Genomic DNA, 20,587 nt, shown 5'->3' with positions numbered 1-20,587 from the left:
ATTAGAAAACAAACAGGCTTCTAAGGGATAATAATAAAATAAAAAATAATAACATAAGACAAAAACTGACACATCAGAATTGGTCAAAACAAACAAGCAGAAGGAAAAGAGCCCAAGAGAAGGCACAAGAAACAGAGACCCACTTGTTTGCACACTCAGGAGTCCCATCAGAACACGAAACTGGAAGCCATGATATATATGTGGAGGACCTGCTGCAGACTTCTTCAGGCCCCGTGAATGCTGCTTCAGTCTCTGTTTTGTGCTTTCATCATGTTGATTCAGAGGGTCTTGTTTTTTTTTTTTTTTTTTTTTTTTTTTTTTTTTTTTGGTGTCCTCCATACCCTTTGGCACTTTTTGTGCCTCCTTTTCCACAGGGTTCCCTGAGCCCTGAGGGGAGGGGGTTGATGGAGACAACCCTTTTAGGGCTGAGTGTTGCAAGGTCTCTCACTCTCTGTGTAATGTCTGGCTGTGGGTCTCTCTATTTGTTCTCATCTGCTGCAGGAGGAAGCCTCACTGATGATGGCTGCATAAGGACTGATCTTTTAATGTAGCAGATGCCACTAGGAGCCATTTTACTGCTACAGTCTTTTAGCAGACCAGTTGTATTTAGTTCTGCCTCAGGTCCTGAGCTATCTTGTCTCAGGTTCTTGGCCACCTAAGCAGTGTTGGGATTGGGTTCCATCTTGTGGAGTGGGCCTTAAGTCAAATCAGATATTGGTTGGTTACTCCTACAAGCTTTGTGCCACCACTGCACTAACATATCTTGCAGGTAGGACACCACTGTAGATCAAAGCATTTGTGGCTGGGTTGGTATTTACATTTCTCTTTTAGTAGCATGCAGAGTACCTTCCTGTAGCAAAGATGCTGTAACATAGGGGTGAAGGCTCTATGTAGACAATGTCTTGACATCTCCATGTTCAATGAGTTGTGTAGGTGGTGTCCTCATCGATGAGGACTTGCTGTCAGTCTCTGTAGAGCAACCTATACTCTTGACAACAGACTGGATTGTTTGGGGGTTCTAACGAGACCCCTTTGGCCAACAACTCAGTTAGATGTAACCTAATCCCCAGACTGGAAACTTCATTTGGTATCAAGAGATGGCCAGTTGGGGCTCTGTCTCCCCAGTTATTTGGCAATTTCAGTTAGATAGCCTTTATATATGCATATATGGTAGGAAGCCTCTATTGATTTGTTGGGTTTCACAAATGGCTGAGGTTCCTACTTAACACACCAAAGCAGATCTGGCCTCCAAGTTCTCCCTGAAACCCCCAGTCCCTACCTGTTAGGCCCTTTCAGTTGGCATACCCCATTCCCCCTACCCTGAACTCTCCAGCCTAGAGGGCTGGGCTGCTCTTCCCTATATAATCCAAACATTTTGGCTGCCCACTCTTTTTTGTGCCTCTAGGCCTCTGAGCTGCTGTACCTAGTTCCCTACTCCCCTCTCTCTTACCTTCATCCCTCAGTCTGGTAATGTCCACTCTGGATTCTCCTAGATGTACCTGTCCCTGACTCTGGCTTTGCTCTCCCACATATCTATAATAAACCTTCTCCTCCACCATACCTAGGAGCAGTCATGTTTCCCTTTCATTTATTTCTTTTTCATTCATTTGGTGCTTTCATACTACTGTTCAAATGGCTCTTAATTTTAGCCGCCTCTCCCCATATTCCCTCCTGAGTCTTCCTCTTCTATCCCCTCCCCACCTCATCCCTCCATTCCAGCCCTCTCCTGCCACCCATCCACAACTATCTATTCTATTTCTCTTTCCTAAGCTACCTGATTCTCCCCGTTTCTCACTCTATACCTAAGCTCTGTAGTTCAAGGGATTACAGTTCGGTTTTCATTGAACACCTCCAAGGGCATGTGCACTCATACGCACTTACCCACACAAAGACAAATATCAGTATATACAATTACAAGTAAAAATAAATCCTAATTCTTTTAAACTAAAAAAATAAAAATGGAAGTTTTAAGTTACCTAATAATTACGAACTTTTGGGTACTTTCCTTCTTCTTTTGAGAAAAGCTTACCAATAGGAATTTTATTGAGAAAAAAATTACCCCTGGATAGTCTTGTGATTATATTTGCAGTGTTAGACCAAATTTTAATTAATTTTATAGGGAGCTAGATTTTTGTATTAGATATCTCTTTTTTAATGTGAAGAAATACAACAACACAAATTCTTCTCTCTTTACACTAAATTGTTTGGGGCTGTTGTAAAGGTAAGTTAAAGTAAAATTCTGTAGAGAATGAAATAGAACAGAACTAACATAATTGTTGTTACTTGAGAAAATAAAAATCTTCACTTAGTGGCATAGACATTAAGACCTGAGCTACTCAGAGCTAGCTTGAAGAGTAAATAAAGTCATTCTGCAGGAGTAATCTGTCCTCACAGGTTATGATTTTGATTAGGTAATTTTGTTCCCATGCTAGTATTTAACTGCTGCTGTAAAAACACAGAAAATTTAGGTAAATAAATGAATTTTATCTTGATGTTGGAATGAAATATAAAAAAGAGTCCTATAGTTTCAGCAAGGCCAATCAGACTTAAAATGATCAAAACCCAATTGAAAGGCGCCCTACTGTCCTCTTGGAAATTAAAGTTCCAGATAATTTAGCTCACAATTACAGATTGTTACATCTCTTTACTATCACCTCATGTCCACTAGCTGCTCCTTCCTAAAATGAGTACAATGTCCATGACAGCCAGAGAACCATAGTCATTTCTAATTCCTAGATGTACTTTATGGTAAGTATGCAAAAATGTGCTAGAATTTACAAAAAAAAAAAAAGAGCAATAACTGATCATATAAAAGTTTCATACTACATTATTCTAACTATATATTTAGATGATAGATAAGAAAATCAAACTTTCCTTAATGAATGGAGAAAGTGGGTTTAAAAAGATCACCTAAGGTTATATAGGATGAGAAGACATTGACCTCCATTTAAATTTTCTAAACCTTATTAATTTCTTTTCTTGATTATTTTTGGCTCTTTCTATTGTACAGTGTAAACTCTTATGCTGGGGCATTGATTTTCCTTTTCAGGATCTATGCATACGGAACAAAGCAGTACCTAGCATCTGGTGAACACTATGTAAGTACACACACACACACACACACACACACACACACACACACACAGAAATAACTTTTAAATTTTAAATGTGTGTGTGTATGTGTGTGTGTGTGGTCATGAGTGAACCACAGTGAGCACATGGAGGTCAGAGGGCATTCTGGGGAGTTGGTTCTCTTCTTCCAACTTCACTTTAATTCCAGAAGCCAAAGCCAGGTCGACAGGCTTGTGCAGCAAGTACCTTGCCCACTGAGCCATCGTGTCCATCCACGAGGTTTATTTTTAAATGATAAATTACTAAAAGGTCAATAAAAATTATGTAACACAATATATACAGCATTATACTCTTGTGCTGTAATTCTAAGTACCAAAAATAACTTATAGTCCTATGTAGTTACGAAGTACTTTCTAATCATGGCATGCCATTTTATAACATCTCTAGGCAAATTTTATTATCCTCCCTACTACCGACTCACAGGGAGGTTAAGTTACTTATCCAAATATAGAGCCAAGGAATGGCAAAGTAGTTTCTAAACCTCATCTCTTCTGTCAGCTAGAGGACACCAGGGCTGTCTCCACAAGAGCATGCTGCCTGCCTAGATTGCACTGGCTTTCCTGAAATTACACATTGATGGGCATACAAGAGGTATGTCTACTTGCTAATGTTTCACTTATAGTAAAAATGGCTAATTGAATACAAAGGCTGTGACTTTAAACTGGTATTGAAATTTGTGTTTGTAGAGAAGAGAAAAAAAATTAAATTGGTAAGGAAATACATGATGGGTGATCACTGGAGGCCTATCAATGGTCATACAGACATCAGTATATCTGTATTTCATGAACAAACAGATCTTGCTGAAAAGAGCTAGGATGTGATCCAAATTACCTTTCAACTCCATAAAAAGTATAGCTAAATGTGTGATACAAAATGTGCCAAGAATAATCATTAGTACTAAGCTGTTCTGAAGATGTATGTAAACATGGTCAAAATTTGTGATATACTTGAAATAAGGAAATTATATTTATGAAAGTTAACACTATGTGCAATGACTATATCCTCAAAAGAAGTACAGTACTATTAAAAAAAGCAAACAAGAAAGGTTTATCTCTTTGTTAAAAAATAAAAATTAATTAGCACACATTGACCATAGTTAATGCTACGCTGTATAACACAGACAAAGTAAGAGAAAGGCTAACAAGAATTCACAACCCCATTGTTGCAGACATGGCATCAAGGGGACTATAAAGGACAAATCACTCACTGCTGAGGGAACTAAGACAGATGCTTTGATAAAGGACCAGGTGGTCTGCAGTGATGTTTGACTAAATAATGACTCAAGAAAAAATATATCATACAGCAATGTATTCAGGTTAAGTAGATTTTCTTCTTAAGAATATAACACATTACTGCTAATGTACTAACAAGACAATTATTGACATTTTAAATATACTGCATTATAAAACATACAGGAATGTCACATCTGACATAGAGGAAACACAACTTTCCTAAGGAGACATTTTAAATCCCATAGTGGAACTACCTTATATGGTAAGTCAAAGTGGGGAAGTTCTCTTGAGGGCTTAAATCTCAGCTATCACAGCCCATCACAATATGTAGCCAATTCAGAATTGAGGCCACTGAGGGCAGTCTTTCCAGTTCTGTCTAACCTCACATGAATATGCCAACTGAATAAACAGTGACTCCTAAAGGTATCAGTTACCGCAGTTAGTTAGACATTCTTTACAGAGTTAAACAGATCTCATATAGCTCAGATAGTCTCAGACTCACTGTGTAGCCAAGGTTGGCCTTGTTCTTTTGATCCTTCTGCTTCTACCCCCACAATTGCTGGGAAGACAGGCATGCGTGACCAAGTCTAGCTTCTGGGCTTTCTATTACAGTTACTCTAACCTTCTCTTAAGGATATGTAAGAACTCCCTTTTCCCTGGATTTTGGGTGGTGAATCACAGTAGAGGGGAAGAGGGGAAGAGTTCTTCTGAATATAGTAAGACTGCGAAGCATAAAGCCCTGGGATGGGCAAAATCTCTCAGAAGGGGATCTGAGAAATGAGACGCTTAAGTCTGGTCCTAGTACAAGTCCTGAAATACTGGAGGCAGGTGGGACATTCAAAGTGTTCACACAGACTGGCCAGTCTATGAGAGAAAAGCAGATAAAGATGATGGGAAAAGACCCATACTCTGTGAAAACACTATGCCTATGTTTGGACTACTTCATCTGGGACTTCCAGAAACTTAAACGACAAAATGCAATATGGGAACAGCTGTACATAAGGACAAGGACACTCTAACACAGAGATGCTTAGGAAGTGGAATGCAAGATTCAGAGAGGAAGACAAAGCATAGAGGAAGGAAGAATGAAGCCACAGTCTCTCTATGTGGGGTATGCGTACATGTACGAGAACATGTTTCCATGTACGAGATCATGTTTTCATGTACATGGTTGCTGAAGCCAGAGAAGGATGTTGGGTGACTCCCACTTACCGTCTTACAAATAAGACAGGGTCTCTCTGAACCTGAAGCTTGCTGCCTAGTCTAGGCTGGCAGGTAGGAGTGCTGGGATCCCTTTGTCTCTGTCCCCCAAAGTTGGGCTCTCAGGAGGCACAGCCACACTTGGCTTTTACGCGGGTGCTGGGGATCTGGACTCCTCCTCGAGCTTTTACAGGAAGTGTCCTTCTCCAGTCAGCCATCTCCCCATACCCTCAACTGTACCACTTCTGAACACGAAGAGTGCGGCCTGTGAAGTGTGACAGTTTCAGAATCGTCACCACTGCCCCCCTTTACAGACAGTGAGTAAGCTCTGTGTCTTGTGGCAGTCCTCCGCACATTCCAGAAATAATACAACAGCACAGAACTCAGAGTTTGTGAGGCTCACTGGAGTTCAACTGTGTCAAATACTTAAGACCCTGCTGGATCTACCTTTCCCTTTAGTGCCAATTGTTCAGAATCTCACCTTGACTAGAGGATTATTGGAGAGGAAGGGAGGAAAGAGGAAATTAAGGCTAATTTACTTCATTTCTTATCAATCAACTGTGACAAAAGACTTGAGTTCTAACTTAAATAAACAAGACCTGCAGTTTGTCTTCAGTCTTTGTTAGAACTGCCTCATATTATGTTCATATTTTCACTGTTCACCAGTTCCATGAATAACTTAGCATAAGCTGACTGAGTTTTTGGAAACAAAAATATTTCAAGTAAAAAAAAAAGAAAGAAAGAAAAAAGCCTAATAAATAGACATTTTTGAATAAACATAAGGGGGGAAAGTATGCAAAAGCCACTATATTTATACCAAATAAATTCATTAGAGATAAATAAAATGCAAATGAAAGACCATTATGCTTATAAATACATTAAAACATAATTAGCACCCTTACATGAATACTAAATCAAATATAAAAATAACATTTGGATAACCCAAGCAGTTGTATCACAGCATTCTAGAAGTTAAAATTATTTTCAATTATCTACTTTAAAAGTATACTAAGAAAGATGGACATGTTGTTTTATATATATATAATCTCAACCCTTAGAGAATGATGTGGGGAGATCTTGAGTGTAAGGGCAGCCTGAGCTATATTAGTAACTTTCAGGCCAGTCTGAGCTACATGTCAAGACTATTTTAAAAACTGAGCACGGATAGACAGAATATTTCTGAACATATACAGAGAAAAGAAGAGCCAAAGTAAGATATTCTTTAAGTCAAAAAAAGAAAATTGAACTGAAAAATTTAATATTCATTTACTGAAATACAATCTGAAGTTGGAAAAAGTGCATAACTTTAAGGAGGCAAAATTTAGAACTAAACTTTGAATTAACTATTTACTTTTACTAAAAGACGTATCTTTATCTAAGTCTAGTAGAGTGAAACGGGTTAGTAAGTGGCTTATGAATGAAGGCCCATCAACATGTGCTAGGGACATCAGTCAGTGGAGAACCAACTGAGCTGAGTGGAAGGGCCATCGGAAGAGTGCCAGGTGGAGGGCTGCACGGTAGAACAGTTACCTTGGACAAATGTTGGTATACAGCCTGACTCTGATCTGGGACAGAATACTTTCAAGCATAATATGCTACTGATTTAAGAACACTCAAAGGAAAGGACTGCATAATAGTCAAAGTGAAATTGCAAGGTCCAGCTTTTGCTATGCTAATACAATAGCTTTGTTGAGATAACAGAGAGTGGATAAAGGAAGCCAGATAGACAATATTTATCTACATTTGAACAATGCTTTCAACCCTGTGCTGCATATCAGCCTGCTGAGAAATTAAGATATGAATTGTATAGATGATGTGACAGAGTGAATTACTAGTGGCGTCTAGATCTGAAATGAAGGATTATTATCCTTTCAGATACAGAAGTTCATACCAATGGATCTCAAGTTTTAATTTGCAGCTAGACTAATTATGTGAAATAAAATAAATGTAGCTTATACATTAATCATTTTCAGGGAAAGGTTAATTTAATAGAATTCAATATAATCCACAAGAAAAAAATTTGGAAGCAACCAATAACAAAGAATCTAAAAGTGACTAATTTACCTATACAAAACTAGCACAAGGAACTTCATAAATAAAATATGTGCCTTTCATATTTTAGAATCAGTGTCATATAGGTTAATTAGCTGAATTTTTCTTCTACAATGTATTATTTTCCAGTTTTTTTATGCGCAGGAAATTCAGGGAACTTAAGTAAAGATAAAACCATATCGCAAATACTGGTAGCGTTTCCTGTTATTTAACTTCATGTTGCCTGACTGTAATTCGTTAGAGCAGCTGTGTAACAGGTAAAGTCTTGTCTTGGAGAAAGGACATAGCGGAGTTGGCAAACACTTTCAATGTGATTATTTAAAACCCAGTGTAAGCTCAAAATAAAGCATTTAGGTCTGGACTTAAAAGAACAAAAGGCAATTGGCCATCATGCAACCATTTGTTCATATAATAATTCAAGATTTCTATTATATGTGAGGCATTATGATACTAGGTCATCTACAATCCTGTAGTGTATGCTTACTTAGCATAATAGAGTTGGGAAAAAGCAATTAAAACAGTAATGTTGCAAGGCTGGGATTTTTCAACAGTTCTTAGGCACTGTAGTAGAAAAGACACTATGTACCACAGATAAGGACTTAGTTAATGGAAGTTCAAAAGTATTGTAAATAGAATTGCAGTATAATGCTCTATACCTGCAGATATTAAAATATCTTAAAGTATCTTTTGAAGGAAATTTATAACTAATTTATGATAAAGAGATTATTAGAAATATCATATTGGTTATTATTTCAAAATGCAGGATTTGAAAGCATTAAAATTTTTCTTGTTTGGGGCTAAGAGTTCATATTATTTTTTTCATATTACATTCAATAACAACGTTAAAACCAACAACTACTAGCATTTCTTATTTTTTACAAATTGATTAAGATCTAAATGATGTGATCGGGATAAAATTACTACAAATATTGGTGGACTGTAACATGTTCTACTTGCAACAGACAGAACTACATATTTTATAAGGTTAGTTTTATCAATTGGCTATATTGATCTAAAGCCATACAGTACTTCAGATCCCTGAGACTATTGTATATCCAGTGCTCTATCTACTGGTTCTACAGGCCCACCACAAACATCAGTGAAATCAGAGAATGCACTGAACTGCAAATGCCAAGATGTATACTTTATAAGGCCAAAAGAAGAGAATTTGCTAATGGTTCATTTTTTCAGGGTGTTATACTATTAGTTGATCACAGATAAGAGCATACAGTCAGGATTTCTGCAGGTCAAATCAGGTAAGAATAAGATACATACCTTTGTATATGTGAATTTAGTTTGAATATGTGTCTTTGTAGAATTCTGCACTGAAGCCTACAGACCTTTCCTATAGGTTGACACTGGGGACTTGATCTGATTGGGGTGCTGCTGTTAGCATTTTAAACTCCCAAACTCAAACATTCATGGTTTTGCTGGATCTCAGATTCTAACCAGAGATGAAAAACACACTTTTTTTTTAAAGTCCCTGGTTGTTATTGTAAAAAATGTGTTTGAATTAGAGTAATTTACTTAATACACAAAGCCAAAATTGGCACTCAACATGTTGCCAGTCTTTCAACTTCTCAGTACATATTTCCTCTTACGAGCTTCTGAGAAACTGAAAGAATCATAATGTGTTCTAAGTGTTTGTGTAAGAGTGTGTGTGAACACGCTTGCTACAGTGCTAATGTGACAGTCAGAGGACAATGTTCAGGAGTTTGTCCTTTCCTTCTACTCTGTGGATCACAAGTATGAAGCTCAGGTGGTCAGGCATGGGGGAAAGTGTTCTTTGCCACGGAGTCATCTCACTGGCCCCATAGGATGCTTTAGAACTAATCTCTGCTAGCAAACATTTGTGCCAGGCAATGACTATAGTGTAATGCCATAACTTAGTTTACAATCATGAAATGGCATGAAGCCCTGTGAAGGCATTAGACCATATTCTTTTTTTTTTTAAATTAAGATTTTTTAATTTGTTTTACATACCAACCACAGATCCCCCTCTCTTCCCTCCTCTCACCCCCAGCCCTATCTCACACCCCACCTCCCATTTCCTCCTCCAACAAGGTAAGGCCTCCCATGGGAAGTCAACATAGCCTGGTACACTCAATTGAGGCAGGTCCAAGCCGCTCCCCCTGCTTCAAGGCTGTGCAAGGTGTTCATAGCCAGCTCATGCACCAGGGATAGATCCTGATCCCACTGCCAGGGAGCCCCTTAAGCAGATCAAGCTACACAACTGTCTCACTCATGCAGAGGGCCTAGACCAGTCCCATGGAGGATCCATAGCTGTTGGTCTAAAGTTCATGAGTTTCTACTAGTTTGGTTTGGTTGATATTAGACCATATTCTATGGCCTATCCAGAGAATACAAACACTGTGCCAAATAGTTACTTCATAGGGGGCAAAAGAATCACATGTTTTTACCTTCCTCTTTTCTTCTCTTTGCTTCTTCTTCATTCCTTTCTTTGGCTTTTAATGCTTCATCAGCTTTTGCTGCAAGAAAACAACAAAATTTCTGCATTTATTTTATGCATACCTTGTAAATGAGAATAGGAAAGGAAACAGAAATTTAATATTTATTTCTGTGAGGTTTTCAAAAGAAAGAAAGATGGCAGCTGTGAATTACAAATACATATTTATTTGTATTCTTCATTTAGAATTTATTTCTAGAATATTTACAATCACCAAGTCTTAGTTCAAGTTACTCTCTGTACAAAAAGAAAATGAAGTTGAGCAATGTGAGGTTAAATCATGATATAAGAATGGGGAAAATAGTTGGTTATTAAAAGCCAGCTGATTTATCAGTGGAACATATATGTTTTAAAGTCTAGAGGATTCAATTCTGATCTCTAAGAAACTTGCAGTATCTGTGTTGCAGTATCAGATTAGGTGGAATCTCTCTCTCCCTCTCTCTTTCATGCACATCATAGGAGAGCTTCATTTCTGTTATGACAGCATTTGCTAAAAAGGACCTTTTTTCTCTCTAGAACCTCTTCCCTTATTACTTAATTATCTACTAGTTGCTCAACTGCAGGGGTTTTTCAAACCCTTTACTACAGATGTTAAAGAAGATTAAAAATACACAGCACAGTAACAAGGGACTATCAATATACTCTGTAAATTAATTAAATCTCTGTTCTAGCACATCATTTATTCCGAAGCATTAACGTCTCAAAGGAGCGATTCTCCTTTATTGCCGTCTCACTGCCTGATGAGTGAACTAAGCGAAAATAAGTCTCTAACAGCATTAGAGTTGATGAAATATTAAGTTAAAAAAGTATTGCCTCGTCAAAAGAAAAGAACCAGACTGTGCCAGATTAAACTTTGGATCAGCCTTTATCACAATGATAACAGCAACTAGAAACTCTGACTTTAAAAATATACTGCAGTTGTTGCTGCAAATACATTTTCTTTGCAAAATTAATGTATGTTTAGACCTATACAATTTGACTTAAAGAAGAAATTTAAGGAAAATTCATGTATCATAGAAAACTAATTTTTCTTCAAGGTTTGATTTTCTTTACCATCAATACTGACACTTTTTCTTAAGGTATAAAACTCACATAATGGTGTTATGAAGTGCTATATCTAATGACATGGACATCTGTTTCCATTTCTAAGCTTTTATGTACACTTAGACTGTGTTTAAAGTCATGAAACATTAAAACCTTATGTCATTTTACATCATTGCAAAAATCTACTAAATTAGATAATAAAAACAAACCAGCAGTACAGTAAGCCTAAAGACTTTTACTTCATTTACACTTTATTCACCCTGGTAGAAGGACAAGGATAATAGAAATTCCATTTAAATTCAATTTTGGTTATATGTGTAATTGTAGATATACCCCTTGAGTCATGTAAAATACTCGGCTTATGTTTCTTTCAAATTATCCCGCTCAGATTCACATTCTACTCCTTACAACCATCTTCAATATGTATTAGCAGAGCTCATTAGACTGAAATTTAATAATGCAAACATCAGGTGCATTTCAAGAGCCTCCATTAACAACGTAAGATGGATTGCTTATATATAACTCTTGGGCCAACTGGGCACAATTTAAATTCAATAAAGTAGCCTGCCTAAATCTGATTTATCTATTTGACCATGCTGGTTTGTCCCTTCTTACTGATTTGTTGCTATACATGGACAATTCATTGGAATATTGTTTTGTATGTTTTTTTTTAAAAACTGAAAATGGCCCCGGTGCTGTGACTAAATATTTTATGTAATTCATCTTCATACTGTCAGGGATTTTTTTTTTTTTTTTTTTTTTTTTTTGGTTTTTCGAGACAGAGTTTCTCTGTAGTTTTGGAGTCTGTCCTGGAACTCGCTTTGTAGACCAGGCTGGCCTCAAACTCACAGAGATCCACCTGCCTCTGCCTCCAGAGTGCTGGGATTACAGGCGTGCGCCACCACTGCCTGGCTTAATCAGGATTCTTAAGAATTTGTAGATGCATATAAATAAAAAAAAATCCTTTGAATTTTGTTGAAATAACACAGATAATCTTTTTTTTTTCCCTTAGTATTTGTTACTTTATTTTAAACTCCTGGACAGAACCTGGCTTAACTTAATTATAAAAAGTTTAGTTAGGGTGCTGGAGAGTTAGATCAGCAGTTATGAGCACTTTCTGCTCTTGCAGAAGACCCAGGTTCGTTTCCCAGCACCCAAATGGCAGCTCACAACTGCTTATTACTCCAATTAACATGGATAATCTTAAAAGTCCACATCTGAAAATTTTATCAGTAATGACTATGTCCTCCACAAGGAATATGAATGAATTCACTCAGAGAGGATATACATTTGAAATGAACCATCAGCATAAACTCCTCTTTGACTATTAGGGGAGTGTGTAATGTTATCTCCCCCTCCTCCTGCCCCTGAGACAGGCTTTCTCTGTGTAACAGACCTGGCAGTCCTGGAACTCACAGAGATCGCCCGCCTCTGCCTCCTGAGTGCTGGGATTAAAGGCCTGTGCCACCATACCCAGCTAAGTACCACTGCCCCAAACAGCTTTATGCTATTATAATGTAAATGTGGAAAGAAGCCGAACTTCTCTAGTCATTCATATGTAATTTAATCTACCTGAAAAATCTGTATTGTCTGAAGGTAGAAATTCCATTTTACAGATGATGCCTCTAAATACTACTAGATGTGTCACAAATTTTGAGACCGAGGCACAGGTAGTCAGAGCTAGTCTTGTGATTTACCATCATCTTTGGACTCTGCAGTGCCATCTACTCCAAAGCATAGCCATCACTTATAAACTACCTTCTTGTCTGATCTTTACACATTCCTCCCTCCTCACCAGGGATCTGGAATTTGGCCTTCTTGGGCCTTGTGTTACACTCCATCTTTATTCTTGCTGGGTACCCATTTGTTTTCTTGCTGAGAAAACTGTAGCTGAAGTTTTAGCTGAAATACTACTCTCTCCTATAAAATCCTCCCCAATCAACAGCCTTCAGATGGGTCTGGCAAGCAACTTCTTGCCATGTCATTCCTCTGCCAAAGTCATGAAGATCCAAAAGCAAGGACAGAAAGGGAGAGAAGATGATGCTGTAATCGTCACTTTCTTTCCCCAACTACTGGATGAACTGCGGTCCTAAAGAAGACCAACCCCAAATACAATGAATCTGGGTCACTGAATTCCTGCACAGAGCAGGGTTTTCTTTATGACTTGCACCACTGTGTGGCACAAACACAAAACATAAATGTGCTGCTTGGCAGCTGTCATGCTCACATTGTCACAGCAGATGACCCAAGCCTCCTTAACATATTAGGTGTTCAATGAACAGTTCCACAAAAAATGAAGAAAAAGTACTTTGAAATGAAATAGAGATATTATATTTTTCCTCGAGAAATGAAATCTTTCCGACCAGAACTCATGAGAGGCTGTTTTACTAGAGTGACGGGGGCAGAGGAACAGAAGAGGTAACACAGGGTAGGGGGACACGGCGGGGCATTGTTTATTAATAGTATGCGTTGTTCACAGCAAGTATCAGTGTTTATTCTCATCCCTACAAATTTTATAAAACTTCATTACGACTACGGCTTTTTAGATCATTAAAATAGTTTTCATAGATCACATTTTAAATGATTTTAAGAAGTATTTTATAAATACTTAATAACATCAAGAATTAGAAAAGACTAACGGGGTATCAACTCATACCATACTTCCAAAAAGAGCTATAATGATATTTCTAGAGAATTTTTCCCCAGAAGTCCATCAATCTTCATCTAGAAGTTCGTTTGCATATGTACTTAGGTCTTTGATATTGTACCACCACAAATGTACCAGAAATGTTGAGGAGTTCTTAAAACAAGACAAATGGGAAACAGATGGGAATAGATACAAAGAAAATGATGAGGATATTGCAGTTGATCATATTCAGAATACTATGAAGAAGTTTTAGGGAGGTTTTAGTCAGTGGATACCAATCACACTAGTCAGGCCTGGGGCAAATGTCAAGATGGAAATTATGACCGGAACAGCTGAGCAATGGTACCTCCCCTGTATGTGTATAAGGATACAGGCAGGATTTGCCCACAGGCAATAACAGTGAATGCAGAGGTGCTGGGGCCTGTGAGGCAAGCGCTGGCTATTACTGACCCTTAAAAGGAATGATAAGCTACTGGTTTGTCCTTATCAACAACACATCTTGCCACTGACAGGAAAAAAATGAAGACAGGTTATAATGAGGTGAAATGTCAGGATTATGGGGGCTGTGAAACAGAATGATGAACAGCCAACCTAGAATCACCACATATTTGAGAAAAATCAGTCGCATGAAACAGAGAAAACACGAGCAATATAAACAACAATATTCTACAATAACAAAGCCTTGCAATCAGAGTTAATAAAGAAAACAATGTTTTGAATCAGAGTACATAGATAGCATCCTTAGAATCTGAGATAATACCGACTGTACCTTAAAACTATATTTGACCACGAAAACAAAACTCCATTATGAACTCAAGAGTGGAATGAGCAGAGTTGAAGACTAAATGAGCACACTAGATTTTATCTATGAAAATTTCACTCAGTGTAGTGGAAACAGAATGATCATCATGATTAAAGTTAATGTTTGCTGAATGCTTACAATGCACCTCTGTGCTTACATATTTGTGCATGTTTTACTTAATTATTAAACCAGCTCTATGAGATGTTTGCCATACTGCTACACTCATTTTACAGGTTAAGAAGCTGAAGCCTGGCATCATTAAATGTGCTTTCCAGGGCCATAGAGTCAGAGGCACAGAAGAAATGCCTTTGCATTTACTAAGAGGAAAGAGGAAATGGAGAATAAAGACTATCGCTTTCTCCAGAACTTCTGAAAGGCACAAAGGATGGTCAGCTTGTGAAAGAAGGAAAATTAAAACTAGATTTATTTTAAAAAGTTGTTATAAAATTATGAAATATCTAGAATACTGAGATAGTCAAGTAGTACCCAAGAATGCCTGGGAGAAGAAGATTATCTACAAAGAAGGAAAAAGCTAGGTTTGTGTCTAATTGAACTCCTCAAGTTATTCCAGACGGAAATCACAGACATCATATTCTCTGAGGAAATTGAAATAGAATGGGGAATTACAAGGCAGAAACTAACTCTGCAACCCTGACCCCTCAGGTCTCCACTCAAAGTTACGTTTTAATCCTCTAAGTCAACTTTTAGGCAAAAAGATGAATGATTTCTTGTTAGAAACCATATCAATTCAAACAAAATGGGTGAGGGAATTACAAAAGAGAAGAGTCAGAAGTTGTAAAGTAAATAGAGAAGCACTCTAAAAGATATAATTAACAAAACCAAAAGAATTATTCAAAGAATTGAGAAAATAAGTCAGTCTTTGGAAAGTCTGATCCAAAAGAGTTAAGTGACAACTAGAGACACAGATGCATGTTTAAAAGGCAGCACACAGAACATAGACATGACATAAACATATACTACACAGCTCTTTCCTGGGGAACCGAGAGACCAATACTTTTTACAAAACAACAACAACAACAACAACAAAACCCAAACAACGAGAACCTGAAAAACTTAGGAAAAAAAGTTCCATTTGAAATGGTTCCCAGCTAGATAGTTTTTATGGTAAAACTAGACTTTCAAGGAACACAAACAGGCAAAATCCAGACCAAAAAAGATGTGCTTGGTTCTCTTTAGTTATGTTTCTACTGTGAACTCACTGTACTTCAATATCGTCTACACCTGTGGTCATAGACAGGGATTGTTGTCACTTAGCACAGGGGGTCACAAAACGAAATAAAAAGACATGAATGTGAGAAAGGGACTTGGGGTGCAGAGGTTCACAAGGGTGAAAACAAGACAGGGTGATGGGTGAATGCAGCCAATGTATTCTACACAAGTATGAAGTTGTCAAAGGGTAAGTTTAACCTAAAAAAATGTTCTTGGGATTACTACTACCCAATGAAATGCAATTAAAAAAATAACAAGACCATGTGCTAGAGAGATGGCTCACTGGTTAAGAGTAAATGTAGCTTTATCAGAAGACTGAGGTTTGGTCCCCAGCACTCAAATATTAGCTCAAAACTGCACCTCCAGATCCAAAGGATCTGGTATCCTCTTCTGGACTCTGCATGCTCCAGAACATGAGAAGTGCACATGCATACACACAAGAAAACACTCATACACATAAAATAATTCTTTAAAAATTAAAGAAGACTAAACTCTAAAATTAATGGCAGAGCAAATCAAATCTCTCCTTGGCTGGCACAGATTATAAAGTGGTGCCACAGGTTTAGGGGTTCACTGTCTCACATGACAAAACTGAAAGTTTACATGGCATTCACACAGCAAGTCTCCTGGAGAACAATGATCTACAGAAATGTGCATGCACATTTAATGTGGATAAAGGCCATATGCTTCTCTGCAAAGAAAACAAAAGGAAGTGAACAATCTAAATTTGGAAGGAGCTAAATAATTTATAGTGTAGTATGAAATACTTCAAATTTACCAAAAATTAAAAAGTAAGTATTGATGTAGAAAGATCTTAAATTAAAATAAATTGAATGATCCAGATTAATAAACAAGACAGAGTATATGGGTAAATAGGCAAATTTATAGAGTGAGAATAGGAGCCAGGCGTGGAAAAGTACTAGTTTACTTGGTTAACAAGAATGTGGAAGGCAGGACTTCCTTCTCGCTGGCTACACGTCCTCTTTCAATCTTATTATATCACCTTTACTTAGCAATACATATGGAGTCTAAGTTTCTACTCATATTGTAAAGAATAATATATTCAAGATATTGAAGAAATTTTGTGATGTACTAATACATTTTGTTATTAACAAATTTTCTAATGAACTATAAATAAAAGCATCTAGTAAATTTTAAAATATTTTCCTTCTTTTCCTTCCATCTATACTTTTCTTTCTTTCAGTTTATTTAATTTCTAATGCTTCTTATGTTAACACCATATGATTAAGACCCTAGGTTACTTCATAGATACAGCTGCAGAAAAACATTTCAAGACAGGATGACACATTAGGAAAATGTGTAAACATGACACCACAGATACCCACAATCATTTATTCCATTCTTTCACACATGTATAGGTTTTACTGGTGTCTTAATTAGGGTTTCTATTGCTGTAGAAACACTGCAACCAAAAAGCAAGTTGCTTACATTTCCATATTGTAGTCTCTTATTGAAGGAAGTCAGGACAGAAACTCAAACAGGACAGGAACCTGGAGGCAGGAGCTGATGCAGAGGCCATTCTGAGGGTGTGTTGCTTACTGGTTTGCTTCCCAAGGCTTGTTCAGCCTGCTTTCTCATACAGTCCAGGACCACTACGCTCTGGGATGTAGGTGGTGGCATCACCTACAGTGGGCTGGGCCCTCTCTCATCAATCACTAAGAAAATCACTACAGCTTGATCTTACGGAGGCATTTTCTCAATCGGGGTTCCCTCCTCTCAGATAACTATAGGTTGTCTCAAGTTAATATAAAGCTAGCCAGCACGGCTTGATTAGTCATCAAAATACATTTGAGAAAATTTCCTGATATTTTTATTCTTTCCAGTGCATCTACTATGAATGGCTCATGTTTATTCAGTTTAAATACTGTTGTATATTTTATAACATCAACGTAAGAGACAGACATAAACTAACAACTGTCATTCCCAAGGAATTCTAAGTATGAATATTTTCTCCATATCAGTTATCATTTGTGAATTTTATTGAACAAATGGGCCCAAGAAAAATGATTTGTATAAGGTCAGAGTGACCATGATACAGATAGAACCTGTAAATTCTAGCTTAATGTTCTTTACAGATTACTTCCTACCTATTTATACTAGTCTGAAAAAAAATAGTAGACAAAATTAGACAATAATTAATTGTTTAATGCATGTTACTGATTATGGAGAAGCTTTTATCTAAGTACACTTTACTCTCACACACGTGCACACACACACACACACACACACACACACACACACACACACACGCACACACACACAGAAAACCAAGGCAGCTTCCTCTGTAAGAACTATTAGCACAAGCGTATTCCTTTCAACCATTGATGACGGCATCATAAACCATGCCTTCAGTTTCTCCTAAAGGTATTGTGCTAACTCCTGTGAGCAACGGGGTCTGGTGAAAAAATCCTCAATTTTGAGACACTCTTCCTCATTTCCAAAATGGCATAGCTCATCTAATGCAAAGGGCCAATGACTCTATTCAGTGCAGTACTGAGGCTTACATGGTTGTGCTTCAATAATCCCCATCTCCAAAAGTACCTTTGGTGCCGACGGCTGTATGTACGCAAGTGCTAAACACAGGCAGTTGTTTGTCCGCTATCTGCTTACGAGAGAGATAATGGCAAAGGCAGATGGGGCATACTTAGCTGTCCATTTCCTGTCAAGCTTCACATTAAGGGTTAAGGCAGGTGTCTGCAATCACTTCTGTTCTGACAGGGTGTCTGTGCATCAGCAGAGGAACGTAGAATCATCTGCAGATAGCCTAAAACTCACTAGATATGTCAAATCCCTTACGGTTTTCATATGTTCACAGCTACTGGCTTTGCATGTTTAAAGACCATCCAACTCTGGTTGGAATATCATCTCCCTCCAAGTATAGGAAAGGAAATACTGAGTAAATTTGCTAAATATAAAAAGAAATTGATGTTGAAAGTTGTGAATTTGGTGATGTGATAAAAATAAATTACAGAATTATAATTATTTTCTGTTTTTTTTTTTAAAGCACTGGTGTGAAAATATAAATGTCTGAGTACCTTATTAATAGTGCTCACTGACTTGAGATGTTTGCATTTGCAGCAAATTCCCTTTTGGGTACTTTATAATGGTTTCTAAGAAGAGCCTTTTCTTGTACTATCTGATCCTGTGCCACATGTCTTTGGATTGCTTCTTAACTCTTAGAACCTGAAGTAGGCTTTGAAGACCACACAGAATGGCTTCAGGTACCCCTTCCCCTCTTTTGTAGGTGACTTTTCTGTCATTAGAAAACAGACATTTACGTAACTGCTCCGTGTAACCTAGGAAGCCCACAGGTGTGCTAGGCTAACGCAGCTGCTGCTGTGTGTCTGCCCAGCTGTACTGATGTCAATTCTCTCCCTACTGCTTTGGCTAGAATCCCCGAGTAGTCCAGCTTCAAGGACGGAATAAAAACAAGCCAGCTACCATTTAAGCTATTCTCCTACAGTCATGTTGATAGACGATACCCTGTTTTATTTTTTCAAATGTGTGATGCCCTATAGCTTCCTGACCATTTATGTATCTTTTTTTCCAATTCTTTTTAGAAAATGAAAAACTGTTCAGCCATAGTAACCGTCATCTACTAATGACAATCTGGATGTACTACTGTGGTATTCACTCTTGGAAAGGCAGTTTTAGATCTGTTGTAAACAGAGGCCGATCTGGAAACTAAGAATAGCATCCTCACTCTGTTCCTTTGCCTGGTGGAAACCCACCGTCTTGCTGTTTCCCTAGAGGAGGTCAGCCACCATCAGAACCCCACTCCAAGAAAACTGTTTTATCATGTCAGGAAACGGGATTTGGAGCCTTTGAAAGGAATCTTATCCTAGATCCTAAGAAGTTATTTGTAATACTTATTCTTTTCAGTAACTCCAAGCACCCTATCATGTTTGAAAAGTAACTAAAGGTAAGCTGTCATTATAAAATGAGGAATAAAAGCACAGAAATGGTAATTAATGATATATTTAGAAATCAAGAAATTAGAAAAAGCCTTCTAATAGACTTGAAAATATTTGAATTATTTTATGTCTACGCACAGCATGAGTGCACGACTGTGTCATGGCAGCAGCCGTGGCAGTCAGAGGCCGACTTTGAGCTGACTCTCTCCTTTTCCTTTAGTGGGTGGCCGGCGGCACCTGGGTCTTCAGTCTTGTGCCCCAAGCGCTTTACCTGCTGTGCCGTCCTGCCAGGCAGTTACAGCAACAGTTATGTGATACAGATTCTCCTAAGATTTCTTTGTTCTTATCACCAAAAAGGCTGCTTAAAAATAATATAGTTTCATTTATATAATTTTTCATAGTTTCAATAACTAAAAGGAAACAATCATGTAGGCAAGCCTGCAGGTATAGAGATTTTTTTATGTAGTCCTCAACAAATTTCTGAGATAGTATGATTTGCTTAAGGTTTTCTACATAATCAGTGAGTGAATTAGTCACCCAAAGTATGTCTGCTGCTATTTTTATTATAGCAACTTTTATTTTTTATTTTTATTTTTTTGGTTTTTCGAGACAGGGTTTCTCTGTGTAGCTTTGCACCTTTCCTGGAACTCAGTAGACCAGGCTGGCCTTGAACTCACAGAGTGCTGGGATTAAATCCCGAGTGCTGGGATTAAAGGCTGGCTATAGTGACTTTTAAAAACTTCACAGAAATGACAAATCTAATTTGTTTTTATTTACTTTTTGTTAAAGTTTAATTATGAAGTTAACTGGATCACAAATAAATGGAATCAAAAAATAAATATGAAA

At 37.5% G+C, this 20,587-nt stretch overlaps 1 protein-coding gene across 1 annotated transcript in view; it reads right to left on the bottom strand.

Annotated features, from left to right (window-relative positions):
- Rsrc1 (arginine and serine rich coiled-coil 1) overlaps positions 1–20,587 on the bottom strand; it is a 322,919-nt gene that overhangs the window by 49,227 nt on the left and 253,105 nt on the right. The window contains exon 7 of the mRNA XM_036189598.1: positions 10,037–10,105. Coding sequence (XP_036045491.1) covers positions 10,037–10,105 — 69 coding nt within the window. The remainder of the gene's footprint in view (positions 1–10,036; positions 10,106–20,587) is intronic.

The sequence above is a fragment of the Onychomys torridus genome, chromosome 6 (genome assembly GCF_903995425.1).
Source record: "Onychomys torridus chromosome 6, mOncTor1.1, whole genome shotgun sequence".
In the NCBI taxonomy this organism is placed as follows: Eukaryota; Metazoa; Chordata; class Mammalia; order Rodentia; family Cricetidae; genus Onychomys; species Onychomys torridus.
Note: the sequence above shows the minus strand (reverse complement) of the source record. Positions and strands in the feature narration are given on the sequence as shown.